This window comes from Centrocercus urophasianus, unplaced genomic scaffold, assembly GCF_019232065.1.
Source record: "Centrocercus urophasianus isolate 14NV4802_14NV808 unplaced genomic scaffold, USGS_Curo_1.0 seq_15, whole genome shotgun sequence".
In the NCBI taxonomy this organism is placed as follows: Eukaryota; Metazoa; Chordata; class Aves; order Galliformes; family Phasianidae; genus Centrocercus; species Centrocercus urophasianus.
The window spans coordinates 8,438,293-8,452,410 of NW_024884697.1; the positions used below are offsets into that span (position 1 = coordinate 8,438,293).

Genomic DNA, 14,118 nt, shown 5'->3' on the forward strand with positions numbered 1-14,118 from the left:
AATATAATGCAACCTAGACTGCAAAGAGTGCATGCATAGTTTAAATTAGAAGGGAATTCATCTTCTGACATACTTAAACAGGTAAGTAATAGCTGATGGGACAATAATATTCAACAATCTCATCTGTGTGAAGTGAAAAGGCTTTGCTAATGTGTTGTGCCCCTTAAACAACTGTCACTCAATGTCACATCAAATCTTCTTGTCTAAGCAATCTTTGTGATGCCTTAGTGAAAATCTGAGCACTTTACCTCATGCTGTTTTGCCATCTTAGGTATGCAGGTTCTGGAATGGAATGGCATCTCCCTGACTGGAAAAACCTATGAAGAAGTGCAGAATATTATTATTCAACAGTGTGGGGAAGCAGAAATATGTGTAAGACTGTGAGTTTTTCCCCATCTTTCTGTTTCCATTTTTTCCTTTGGCTTTTCATGGCTTTTTTATTATTATGATTATTATTTTTTATTTTTTTTATTTACAGTTGTTAAGGTGGAACCTTTGTTAGCATGATGCATCAGTGTAATAACTAACACAAGAATTCATTGTGATTGCGGGCTTGTTCTTTGTTCTGTTAAGTCAGAATGGATTATAAATTGACATGGTAATTTACAAACAAGGATATCCCCACTTTCAGGCCACAGTCTCCTCTCATTGATACTCATACAATCCACTGAATTTACTGTCCATTAGAAAAAAAAACCAAAACAAACAAACAAACAAAAATAGGTAATTTAGCAATAACATGATTTTTGCTGAAATGTGTAATTTAGATGAAAGTCATTTAAACATCATAAAGAATGTATAAAATTGTGTTCAATCCATTAAAGATTTCACCTTAAAAGAACCTTTTCTTAGCTCCTTAACAGCACTGCAAATTTGAATCAGCAAAGAAGGGGCCATTCTTGGGAGCTGCTTTCTGTCATGTACCACTATTCATTTATCTACTTAATACAATGAGGAGGGTGCCAGGAAAGATTTTCTTTTGTCTCAGGCTTCTCATTGCTTTCTTTAGGGACCTGAACATGCTCTCGGATTCCGAGAATCCTCAGCACCTGGAATTACATGAGCCAGTAAAGGCAGGTGAGCGATAAGATGTTGCTTCAAAATTTGAGCATTGGATAGCAGATGAAATCTGTATTTAATGTAAGCTAAGATATTAGCTTTGTAAGCACATGTGTTGCATCCAAAATTTTGCCAAGGGCAGAAAGAGGACAGACCACACCTTGTATACAAAGCCAAGCATTTTTGGAGTAATTGAAAGTTGGAACAGTATATACAGCAAACGACTGTTATTTCAGATCAGTTCTGATTTTTTTTAACAGTTTAACCAAACTAAGTAAACCACCTTTATTAATGACTCAGTTCAATACACACTGACATAGTCTACACCATCTAATTACCACAAAGGAAACTTGAGTAACAAAACTATAGCTAACATTTGTTACAGAGTGAAGACAACCTTTCTCTGTGTCACAGTGGTCCCTCTTCTCTTGCTTTTCTGGTCCCTGCAGCAGTGCTTTGTCTTCAGGGGCATTACAGAAAGTCAACAGTGTACAAAGGAATCTGCTGGAAGGAGTCTGAGCCCTCCTTGCCAGGAGATGGATGATGTTACTGATTCCTATCTCTTCCTTTAAGGATCTGCTCAGGGCTTTTTAATATTTTTCTAGCATGTTTTGTGCTCTGCTTTTCCACTGCTGGTCAGCAGCTCTGCATCACATATGACTTGCCTGGATATTGTACATTTTATCCGTAGTAGAAACTTGTTCTTTGCTTCTTTCATCGTTCCCCAAATTGATTTTGCCTGGCTCCCGAGTTTGTATTAGTGCCAGTACCAGTGAGTTACTGGTAGCCCTGGGGCCTCAGCTGTCATCTTGTGCCGAAAACTGGCTGCACTCACCCCAGGCCTGTACTCCTGTAAGTAGCAGAAATAGTTCTTTCTACACAGAGTAATTACTGTTGCCCCGCTGCATCTCAAAATTATTAATAGGCCTCATAGCATACAATAATGCAAAGTGAAATGTAACTAAGAGGAATTAAAGTCATAGCCACCTGGTCATTAGACAATTATTTGTGCACCCAGACATGCTAAGACAAGGTGCTTAGAAAACTGGAACTATTCCGAAGTAGATATAACAAGCCTTGAAGCCTATGTTACCTTGATACAAAAAAGCCACAGAAACAATTTGAGTTGTCTAAACCTTAGCTGAACAAAGTCAGAGACAATAGTAAAGACCTTAAGCCATTCATGCTTTTGAGAACCTAGAAATCAGTCCAAGCCTTTTATCATTTTAACTCCAAGTGCTTTAAAGCACAGATAGAATTTACACAGCTTCATTTTCAGAGTAAATTCTGCCCTCTCTGCCAGGGTGGGGGAGGGCAATTACTCTCCTTCCACAGGCATTTCATGAAGGGTTTTGACGTAAGAGAAGATTGGCTTTTCTTCTTCATTTGCTTTCATTTTGTTCTGCTTTGATTAATTTGCAATCCTGAAGTTTTAAGATGCTTTTCTCTTTAATCTTTGTATAAATGATCTCAGAAGCAGAATTCAGAGTTACTGAATGGCCAATTGATTAAAAAAAAAAAAAGTAAAAAAAAAAAAAAAAAGTTGCGGTTAAAGCTTGTTGCAGCAAAGTTCAGTTACATGGTGAAACTGGTCAAGGTCTCAACAGTGAGGCCAGACTTTACAGACTTTACATACTTTAGCAGTGTAATTTGCTCAAGTATGATCCAGAATTATCATACTTTTCCTCAGATAGACAACAACTTTCTCAGTTAGCTTACAAGATAGGTAGCACTGCTTGACAGTCTTGAGTAGAAGGATTGGAATTTGTATGTCAATGTTTTAGAGAGATGCCTCTTTTATATAAATTGACTTTTGTATCCTCAAAGCATACAAGCAGCCACTGTGCCATGGCAAGATAGATTTAAATATGCTAACAATTATGAACACAAAGCTTTCTTATTTTCATACAGTAGATAAAGCGAAGTCCCCAGGGGTCGATCCCAAGCAGCTGGCTGCAGAGCTCCAAAAGGTTTCCCTACAGCAGGCACCTCTGACTGCCTCCTCAGGAGTAGAAAAGTCATCACATGTCCATTCGGGAACCACTTCTGCTGCTTCCAGCGCTGTTCCCAGCCCTGGCCAACCTGGTTCTCCCTCAGTCAGCAAAAAGCGACATAGCAGCAAGGTGAGAAACTTGCCAGTCATGCATCAGCAATAACATTTTCGTAACAGAAAGGCCTATTTATCTTATAGCAAGAGGACACAGTGCGTATTGATGAATCCATTCGCAATGACAGTTATGACTTTTAAGATACAGAATCGAGAGAGTAAAAAAAGGGAAATTAAGTGATTTGTCCAAGGTCATTCAAGACCAGTCACTCTATGAAAATAGTTTCTTTAAATGTAATGTTATGATTTTAAAACAAAAAAATTGCTCTTTTTGTTCTCTGTTTATTTTTCTTAACTGTCTCCTATGGTATTACTAAGGCCACACTTTCCCACTGAGTACTAAGTTATGGTTGAAGTTTCACAAGTTATGAATAACCAAGGCAATAGTAAGCATTTCTCTGAAAAACACAGAAAGTGAAAAATGAAGTCACTGCCAACAAGTGTTTTGTCACTAGCTAATTCCTGTGAACTTGTTAAACATAATTTCACATTTTCTTTGCCACTCCAGCTGGGCTTTTTTTCTCCTTGTGCACCCTCCTGCACATCTGGAGAGGGCAGGGTGGGTATCTATCAGGGTGGGTAGTCCTTTTTAGACCATAAAGTCATCTATCATGTTTTCCTTTTTTGTTGTGTTTTGTCAAACAGTCAACACCTGAAGTAAAAATCAGTCCTATGAAGATTGCATTTGCTTAAGCAATTTGAAAGATAGCTAAAGCAGGTTGCTCTCCTGGATACTCAGCTTCTCGCTGACTTACTGTTTGAAGCAAAGCCTCACAATGCAGAACACACTTTCTTGATATGTACTTCTCTGCACTTTTATTCTTTCTCATGACTGTCAAGATGTTACAAGAACCCCATCCCTAGGGATTTCTACTGAATTATTGCTGTATTTGTACTTTGTGTTGCTGAAGCTGTAACTTTGATTTGAACTACAAATGTTTTAGGTGCCTTACAAATGAAAAATAGCAACTGGGGTTGTCTCATTTCGGATAGCTCACATTGCTATCATGTGAGGGAAAAACAGAAATCTCTTTCATCCAGCGATATAACAAAATAATAAATATATTTATTTATATATTTAATTATTAGCTTATTTATTAGTTTATTAGTTTGCATCAGATGGTAATTCTGACTGTTCAGAATTTCCATAGACTTTTTATGAATATAATTCTTGTCTATAATGTACATGCCAAGATTTCGCACACAAAACTTCAGGGATCTGTCAAAGTTACCTAACCATCAGGTTCACATTGTAAACATCTTTGTGTGAACTAGTTTGCCTTGTGTTTTATATTTACCAGTGAGAAAAGCAATTTAAATTAGCAGTAATGAGACTAGATGATTCCTGCCATTGAAGTAAAGGTAAGTGCAGAGCTGTTAGTGCAGATGTCACTATTGACAATGCAAACCCTTTCCCTTGGCTGATGAGTCATACTCCTAATTCACTGAATAGTGTATGAAGGTATATAAATAATTGATGTACAGTGTATTCTGGAGAGATCCCTCTCCCTGTCCACATGAAGAGATTGCTCCCAGCTTTGGTAGTGTAGTTGAACATCTGAAGTTAGGGGCATAAATTTAATCTCATTCTGCACAGAGGATTTAGTAATATTTTATGAAAATTCAGCTGTATGTTATGAAGATAAACAAAAACCATTAAAATTAATACCTTTTTGCAGAAGATGTAAAAGTTAAAACTAATCAGGTAAATGCTTGAAACTGTCTTTGTTCATTTCTGAAAACCATGTTGATAGGCATTGCATTCCTAATCACCATAACTTGTTGCCTTGTGTAGTTTCTGTTCATTGATTGTAGGACATTTTTATAGTAATGTTGGGCTCTCTTAGAAGAAAATGCTGCAGCTCATCTTTTCCAGAACAACCTTCAGAAAGCATTTCCAGGAAGGCAGCAGCACCAATTCTTTCCTTTTGCCAAAGTTTCAAGACATATTAAATATTCAAACTGCCTATATCTTACTTTTTCTACATATTATTATTATTCAGCAAGTAAAATCTTTTGTTAAAGATTCTATATAGAGTATGGACTCCTAAAATGATGTAGGAGTCTCTTTGGTATTCTGTAATGTAGATCTTCTCACATTTAATGCTTTATTTTATTACAATACCGTAAGAAAATCTGTAAGGATTTGGGGGATTTAGGGATTTACAAAAGAGGCAGATAGGTTTTCCATTTCTCAGAAACTGAAAGACATTCTAATGGCACTAATTAAAAAGTGTGTCAGACTGATTCAGTGCTGAGTACAGGGGGATGATCACCTCCCTGCTCCTGCTGGCCACACTATTTCTAATGCAGGCCAGGATGCCGTCGGCCCTCTCAGCCACCTGGGCACACTGTCGGCTCGTGTTCAGCCAAGCATCAACCAATATCCCCAGGTCCTTCTCTGCTTCACACTCATCCAGCCACTCATCCCCAAGCCTGTAACGCTGCATGGGGTATTGTGGCCAAAGAGCAGGACCTGGCACTTGGCCTTGTTGAACCTCATCCCATTCACCTCAGCCCAGTGATCCAGCTTATCCAGATCCCTCTGAAGGGCATCCCTACCCTCAGGCAGATCGACACTACATCCCAACTTGGTGTCATCTGAAAACTTACTGAGGGTACACTCAATCCTCTCATCTAGGTCATCAATAAAGATATTGAACATGATGGGCCCCAGTACTGACCCCTGTGGAACACCACTTGTAATGAGTCACCAGCTGGACTTAACTCCATTAAACATTACCTGTTGGGCATGGCCCTCTAGTCAGTTCCTTACCCAAAGAAGGGTACAGTGAGAGACCATGTGAAAGACTTTGTTGAAATCTAGGTAGACTACATCAACAGCCTTTCCCTTGTCTACCAGTCTGGTCACCCAGTTGTAGAAGATGAGGTTGGTCAAGCATGATCTGCCTTTCATGAACCCACCTGGCTGGGCCAGATCCTCTGAATGCCACTCACACGCCATGTCATCTCACCCAAGATGATGAGGGTGTATTCTGCTTAGCATCCCAGACTTCCAGATTAGGGCATAAAGTGCCCTGAGGATAACTGATCTTCCTGTTAAAAGCAGATGTAAAGAAGACATTGAGGACTTCAGCCTTCTCCTTCTCCTTAGAGGTCATATTCCCTGCTGTATCAAGTAAAGGATGGAAATTCTCCTTGGTTCTTCTCTTACCATTGATATATTTATAAAAAGATTTCTTATTCTCTTTTACTGCAGTGGCCAATCTGATTTCATGTTGGACTTTTGCAGTCCTAACTTCCTCCCTGCTGACCTTAGCAACTTCCCTGTCATCTCCCCAAGTAGCTTGTCCATTCTTCCAGAGGACATAACTCTTTCTTCTGGAGTCTCAACAATAGTTTCAGGTGACTTCCACCATCTTGGGCAGCCCATTCTTGTGCCTTACCACTCTGTTGGAGAAGGCTATTCCTAATAAACAACCTGAACCTCCTCCAAAGCAACTTCAGGCCATTCTTTCTAATCCTATCACTAATTATGGGGGAGAAGAGCCCTTATCACAATTTCCTTTCAATGTATTTATGAAGATCAATTAGGTTTCCCCTGAGCCGTCTCACTTCCAGACTGAAAAATTCCAGTTTCCTCAGACTCTCCTCATAAGGCTTGTGCTTCCAGATCCCTCATAGCATGTACATCTCTGTGCATGGTTCAATGACTCTGTGTCTTCTTTGTAATGAGAGATTCAAAACGGAACACAGCACTTGAGTTGTGGCCTCACCAAAACTGAGTACAGGGGGACGATCACGTCCCTGGTCCTGCTGGCCACACAACTTCTGATACAAGCCAGGATGCCTTTGGCCACCAGAGCACACTGCTGGCTTATGTTTAGCTGAGTGTCAACCAACACCCCCAGATCCTTTTCCTCCACTTTCTAGCTGCTCTGGCCCAAGCCTGATAGCATTGCATGAGGTTAATAATACCCTCCTCTGTATTTAGTTGCTGTGGTCACACTGAATATCACACATTTACTATGTTTCATAGCAAAAACCACAACCTACCTACTTTTGACATTCAGTTTTGTTAAACTCCCCAAGGCTTTCTCTGTGACCCGTCTAGACTGTAAAGACTCTGGTGTTCAATTTGTCAAATTCTGTACATACATAAAGCCTGATCAAAATGTCAGGGCTAGACTCTTTAAGTTCTGTTGCAATACTGTAACTGACAATATTGAGCATACCGATTAGATACAATGGTATGGTGTTGAAAAATATGTGTTGAAATTGCAGCATAGACAACAGCTGTTAAAAGGTTGATATTGAGAAGCTTTCATTTCCAATAGACAAATATGTATACATATAATTACATGCCTCTTTATTTGTTTATGTATTTTAATCTGGCAGCCAACTGAAGCTACAAAATCTGCTTCTCATCCAATCACTGGAGAAATTCAGGTAAATATGTAATTCTTTAAGTGTAAATTATTGTTTAAATTGAGTACTTTTCTCTGGTGAATAAATACATTAAAAATCATCTTCATTAAGTGATTTCTCATTTGTAGAATCAGAGAATCATAGAATACATTCAGTTGGAAGGCACCGCAAAATTCAACTGCTGACTCCACGCGGGACCACCCAAAATTCAAACCCTATGTCTGAGGACATTGTCCAAATGTATTCTGAACTCTGGCAACTTTGGGCTATGACACTACCATTGGGAGTCTGTTGCAGTGCCCAGCCACTGCCTTGGTTAAGATCCTTTTCTTAATCTCCAGTTTATCCCCCTCCTGACACAGTTTCATGCTATTCAACCCATTGAAATGTCACCAAATAAAATAATATAAGGTATAAAGTATAGTTAGGTTGGGGTTTTTTTATTTTGTTTTTTTTCTGGTTTTTTTTGTTTGTTTGTTTGTTTGTTTGTTTTTTGTTTTATTTTTTGTCTTTTTTTTTCTCTGAAGTTTGCTTGGGAAATACAAATAAAAGTACAAAAAATGTTTCAGTTCCTGAAAGTGCTGAAAATGTAGCAATCTAAACTTTAACCTTCAGGCAGTTACTGTGGTTCAGTTCAGAAATTCCAGACTCCACTGGAACTCAAGCTGAAGTCCCACTGAACTTTACTTCCACTGAAGACTGTAAAGACGTTATCATAGAGCAGTGCATTTATTTCCTGCAATACCAAGTGTGTGATTATCTCTTATGTAAACTGACTTCAATTTTTTAAAACAGTGGAACTGGCAGCAGCAGAACTTATTTTCTATAGATTTTTGTTTTTTGTTTCCTTCATTCATCCCTGCCTTTTTGTAGATATGTTCTTTTCATAGTATTATTTCCATAGTACTGTAGCATAACACTAAGGTAGTAAATTATCATAGAATCATAGAATGGCCTGGGTTGAAAAGGACCACAAGGATCATCTCGTTTCAACCTCCATGCTGTGTGTGGGGTTGCCAACCTCTAGAGCAGGCTGCCCAGAACTACATCCAGCCTGGCCTTGAATGCCTCCAGGGATGGGGCATCTACAACCTCCTTGGGCAACCTGTTCCACTGTGTCACCAAACTTCGTGTGAAAAAACTTCCTCCTATTATCTAATCTAAACCTCCCCTGTCTTAGTTTAAAACCATTCCTCCTTTTCCTATCAGTATCCACCCTCATAAACAGCCATTCCCCTTCCTATTTATATGCTCCCTTCAAGTACTGGAAGGCCACAATGAGATCTTCCTGGAGCCTTCTTGCAGCACTAAGGAGCATGATGGGATTTGGTAGGTCTAGCTGATGGTTGGATTTAGTGATCTTGAAGGTCCTTTTGAACCTAGATGGTTCTATGATTCTATTCTATAATTCTGTAAATTCTTCCTTCTACTTGGGCTCTGGAAGTCAGAATTTCTGTAAATTTTTACTGAATGAACTGGCTATTTCTCAGTAGAATATCAAGAGTTTGAATTTTATGTGCTTTTTCCTGATTGGAATAGATCAATATCTGTGTTGTTTAAAAAAAAAAAAATTAAAAAAAAAATAATACTGACAGTGTTAAAGAAACATTTCTTTCAAAATTCTAAGTAATCATCCAGCATCTCATTCTAGTCAGTAGAGTGAGACAGAATCATCCAAAATGGGGAAAGCAAAAGGTCTAAAACTCACCTAATGCAAAGGATTTTTTGAGAATTTGAATAATTTAGGAAGATAAATTAAAACTAATCTTGCTGTGTTTAAATGTGTTCTCTAGCTTCAAATCAATTACGACAAACACCTTGGCAACCTTATCATCCATATTCTTCAGGCAAGAAACCTTGCTCCCAGAGACAATAATGGCTATTCTGATCCCTTTGTTAAAGTTTATCTTCTTCCAGGGAGAGGGTAAGTGCAGGATGAATTCAAGCCTGAACATTCTTTCTTTAAATTTGTTTCTTATCACTAATAAACAAAATTGAGAGCTTATAGAAAGTGAAGGTACAACACCAGGAAAAAACGTGGATATTTAATGAGAAGCCAGATGCTACTTCCAGGAGGATGTGCAATACATTGCTAATGACTTCAGACACTTTTTGGTAATTTTTGTAGATTTCATCCACTTTTTCCATCTTTCCATTTAAAAAATGTACTACAATGCAGAATTTATATTGAAAGAACAGTCTGCAGAAGGGTAATAAATATACAGATTTCAAAGTTCTCAATAGAAATCTCTAAGATGTAGTGAAGTGTATGGATTTGGGAATAATAAATTGGCCTTTGATTCTGTAATACAAAAAAAACCCTGCATGTTAAGGTTAAAACTGGATTGTTGCTTTTGTTCAAAACACTGCAAATTTGGAGCAGATTTGCAAACATATACAATCACAGTAGCTGATACTGGTTTAAGACTGCAGTATGATATTGAAAGTGATAAGTAATAGATAAAGAGCTTTCTAATCACATGTGATTTTATTTCTTCATTTATTAAGAGTTAAGATACAGTTTTATAAATTCTGGTAATCTTGTATTAAATGACTATACAAATCTTATATTTAACCAATTTTATTTTTTTTTCACAGAGTACTGCTTTTTAAAACTTTGCCTGTTATTATAAATAGCTCATTAATGTTCCTTTAAAAGATGTTTTTCTGTATCAGCAATATCATAATTCTTTTTTTGTGCCGTAAATTTGCAGAATGTCATATACACAGCAATAATAATCCTGCTGACTTAAATGGCACTACAGATATATCTTAAGGATCAAATTTTATTTTGCAGAGATGAATTCCTGAAGACATTTTAATTTGTGTAGTCACACTCACCCCAAAACACTCTTAGTCTGAGGCCATTTAACTAAAATTATGCATTTCTGATCTATTGAAAGTAAAAGGAAAGTGCATATTCAGGTCACAGTTCACATCTGACATATAGAGAAGCACAGCTAAAAGCATACAAATGGTTCAGCTAAAGAAATACATGTATGCTGCTGATTCAATCTGTACAGCATTCAATATTGTTCAGTGGCACTGGGTCTAAAACTGTTGCTGGATAAAATAGGAACAGGTCCTAAATTTTGAGAGCATTTTAATGCACCTAAGAATCTTGCCAAATACTTGTCCAATAAATTTTACTGGGAATTTTGCATATTCACACTGTTGTAGAACTTAGGCTTTGAACTACAGAGATGTTCAGCCTGTAGAATTCTAGTTCAGATCCAAGCATTAGGTTCAAACTTCGGGCTAAGTTATGAAGAGTTTGAATTTTATTTGGGTTTGTTACTGTAAAATATGGCAATATTTTCTAGTTTCTGTTTTGCATGTATTTCAGGACTTTAGGGAATAATGCAAATGAAGAGCCTCTCAAAAGTGCAAAACTTGCATATGAAAAAAGAAATGTAAACTGCTACTAAATATATTTTATCAGAAGTTAAATCCTTACACATCTGCTTACTCTTCATAATGCCTGTTTCCTTTGATTCTGATACTAGCAATTACCCCTCATTTACGTTTTCTTTCATCTTTTCTCTCTCACTATTTTCTCTCACATTGCTTCCTCTGTGTTCCTAACTGTTTAATGCTGGATATGCAGACAAGTCATGGTTGTCCAAAATGCAAGGTAGAGTGTACTGTCTTTCAATTTTCTTCTTTAACTTTTACATGCAAGCATGATGTTTTGATGTGCCTGTGCAGGGAAAAATAGATTTCTCTTGAGTTTTTACAATTCATGATTGCTTCTATTTATTCATTCTCTGGTGAATTTCATTTCCAGGTCAGCAGAAATTGAAAACAAGTAATTAATATTCCTTGATATAGTAATATGTTAGGCCCAAACTTTGAGGGCGAATAAAATTTGCTTTGAAGTCTGGAAGGATTTAGTTTAATCACAGATATCTAAAAATACATTTTCACTCACTGAAAGTTGTAAAACAACAGTGAACTTGTCTCAAGATTTTGAGTGGTGGAGTGGCATCATACTGACAAGAGGAACAACACTGTTTGAAAGTGAGATGGAATGTTTTTCTTTGTACACCTTCCACAGTGTGTATACATTAATACTAAATATCACTCTAGATAATCAACTAGATCAATGCTATTTGAGAACATAAATGGCTATTCAGTGTTTGAATTTTTAGTAATTGGGCCTACTAATTTTTCCCAGATTTGTAAATATAAAGTGAAATTCAGTTCTCAAAGTACACTAGTATCAACAAAGGCTAAATACGTAATAGTAATTCAACCTTCATTCTGCATTTCTTTAAAAGTAGAAAGCTGGCCCAACAAGTCAACAGATGTCTTTTTAGTGAACGTATTTAATAAATACTTTCCTTTTTGGAGAATAAGGCCACCACACATTCTAGAATTAGAGGGAATGACTGCAGAGTAGTATTGAGTTTGTAGAGTGAAACTGCTGGTGCTCGAAAACCAACATTTATATACATATATATATCTATGTCATTGACATAGATATATATACGTCAATGAAACATGTACATGTTTTGCATAATTAATTCAGACCCACACCAATCTGGTACCCTGCACAGTACATATTAATGGCTGGCCAAGTTAAATGAGTCTCTGATGTGCTTCTTCTGAATTAATCTTACTTGAAAGGAATCTAGTTCATTAACTCAGGCTATACCACAATGTGAACCAAAACATAGTTCAATCACAAGTCAGAATTGGGAAATTCAGGAGAAAAGCTTACTACCAAATGTGAGTGTAAGGATACCATATGAGTTTAATAGAACAGGTACAGGTCATTGTGTTCTGCTTGGCTTTACCACTGGAAAATAGCCCTGGACACATTTGTTCTAGTAGCAGATGTATGACCTTACAGTATGGGAGGTTTGAACAGAAGTCAATGAGAAATTAAGTTGCAGAGTGGCAAAAGTAAGTTCATTGCCTTATATCTTTTTGGGTTTTCAAAATGTTAAAAGCTTTTCATGTTCTCCTACCCAGCTCTTTTGAGATCTCCATTACAATTTATATTAAATTAAAACTGGAATGGAAGCAGACATCAAAGCTCACAGCACTAGATAAATCCATATCCTATTAGAGGTTTGAGTATTCCTTTCTGCATCCTCAGGAAATGTAAAGTACAATAGAAAGCACTATTAACTCTTTTTCAGAAACAGATTATGCAGGCATTTTTTTTTTAATTCCTGGCTATTGATAAAAACAGTCATGAGGTTGATGTACTTTTATGTTTGTTTCCAGGATGATTATAGGCAAATGCAGACTACAGGATCAATAAGAAATTAGTGTTTCTATCATTAACAGGATATCATATACCCCATGGCCTTCATTAAATGTTCTAGTGAAATAGGAATCCTGTAATTAGAGGCTATAACCTATAAATATAATGGATTCCTGCTACTTTAAAGTGCTAATAAGAGGATGGTCTTGGAAAAAAATCAATGCATTATCACTGTCATTTCTAATCAGAGTAAAACATCTATAACGAGAGAACAAAGCATATGTGCATTTGCTGACTGATGCTTTACATTGAAATAGTTATAGGAAGAGAGACATCACTGAAGAGTTACAAGATATTTTAAAAGGCCATGTCAGGAAAAAAATGCTAGGTGTAGTGAAAAAAGCCATAGGCTGTCATTGTCCTCTTGCAACCCTGAGTTCTTAGAGAAACACGGGAAGACATTCTTTTCTTTGTCTGAGAGTTCTTTTTGCGTGTGTGTGGATGCGGATTGGTTTTGTTTCATATTAGAACTGAAAGAAGCAAAAGATCCTTAATGTAATGTTTCCTTCCTTTGTTCAAATTCAGTGCCGAGTACAAACGGAGAACTAAGTACGTGCAGAAAAGCTTGAATCCTGAGTGGAATCAGACAGTCATTTATAAAAATATCTCCACGGAGCAGGTGCGTGACTGATAGCAATATTCACTGTGATTTGCTCTTTTATTTGTGTGGCTGCAATGCTTACTACGAAGGAAGCAGCATTCCTGGCAGTTCTGTGAAGCCATGTGAAATCTTAAAAATTTGAGTGAAATTTGGAACTATTTCCTTACTGCTGGTAAAGTTCATAATATCAATATTTTTTTCTCTTCTTTTTATTCAGAAAAAATGATCTTTTCTGTGCATTACACTCACAAGCATGTCAGAAGTATGGATTAATTCTGAAAATGATAATGGAATACAAGGAATAAATAAAAAGACAAAAGCTGCTGAAGTAGATGCAGAAATCAGAATAACTCTTAGTATCAAAAGCCATGCCAGTTCACAGAAAACACTGATCCTACCATTTTCTTTTTAAAAAATGTTTATGTAGTCTAGAATACACGTTCAGATTTAACAGTAATTTACAGCAGTAGACTTAAAATATGAATCTATTCAACAAAATTCAGAAGAGATTTCATTTCCTTGGTATAGAAAAATTTAAATCACATCTGGGAAGATGGTCTCTGGAAATCTGTTTCTCGATGGCTTCCTAACCCTAGCTGATATAAGAGTTTAACTGAGGCAGTATGTATCACTTCATTCTTCTTTTTCTCTATATCCTCTGTTAAAGAGAATTTTTACTTCTCAAAA

The 14,118-nt window shown here is 36.9% G+C and overlaps 1 protein-coding gene across 1 annotated transcript in view; it reads left to right on the forward strand.

Moving 5' to 3' along the window:
• PCLO (piccolo presynaptic cytomatrix protein) overlaps nt 1-14,118 on the forward strand; it is a 314,203-nt gene that overhangs the window by 240,054 nt on the left and 60,031 nt on the right. Inside the window, exons 11-17 of the mRNA XM_042816076.1 lie at nt 272-380; nt 1,010-1,077; nt 2,971-3,182; nt 7,526-7,576; nt 9,349-9,479; nt 11,163-11,189; nt 13,356-13,449. Coding sequence (XP_042672010.1) covers nt 272-380; nt 1,010-1,077; nt 2,971-3,182; nt 7,526-7,576; nt 9,349-9,479; nt 11,163-11,189; nt 13,356-13,449 — 692 coding nt within the window. The remainder of the gene's footprint in view (nt 1-271; nt 381-1,009; nt 1,078-2,970; nt 3,183-7,525; nt 7,577-9,348; nt 9,480-11,162; nt 11,190-13,355; nt 13,450-14,118) is intronic.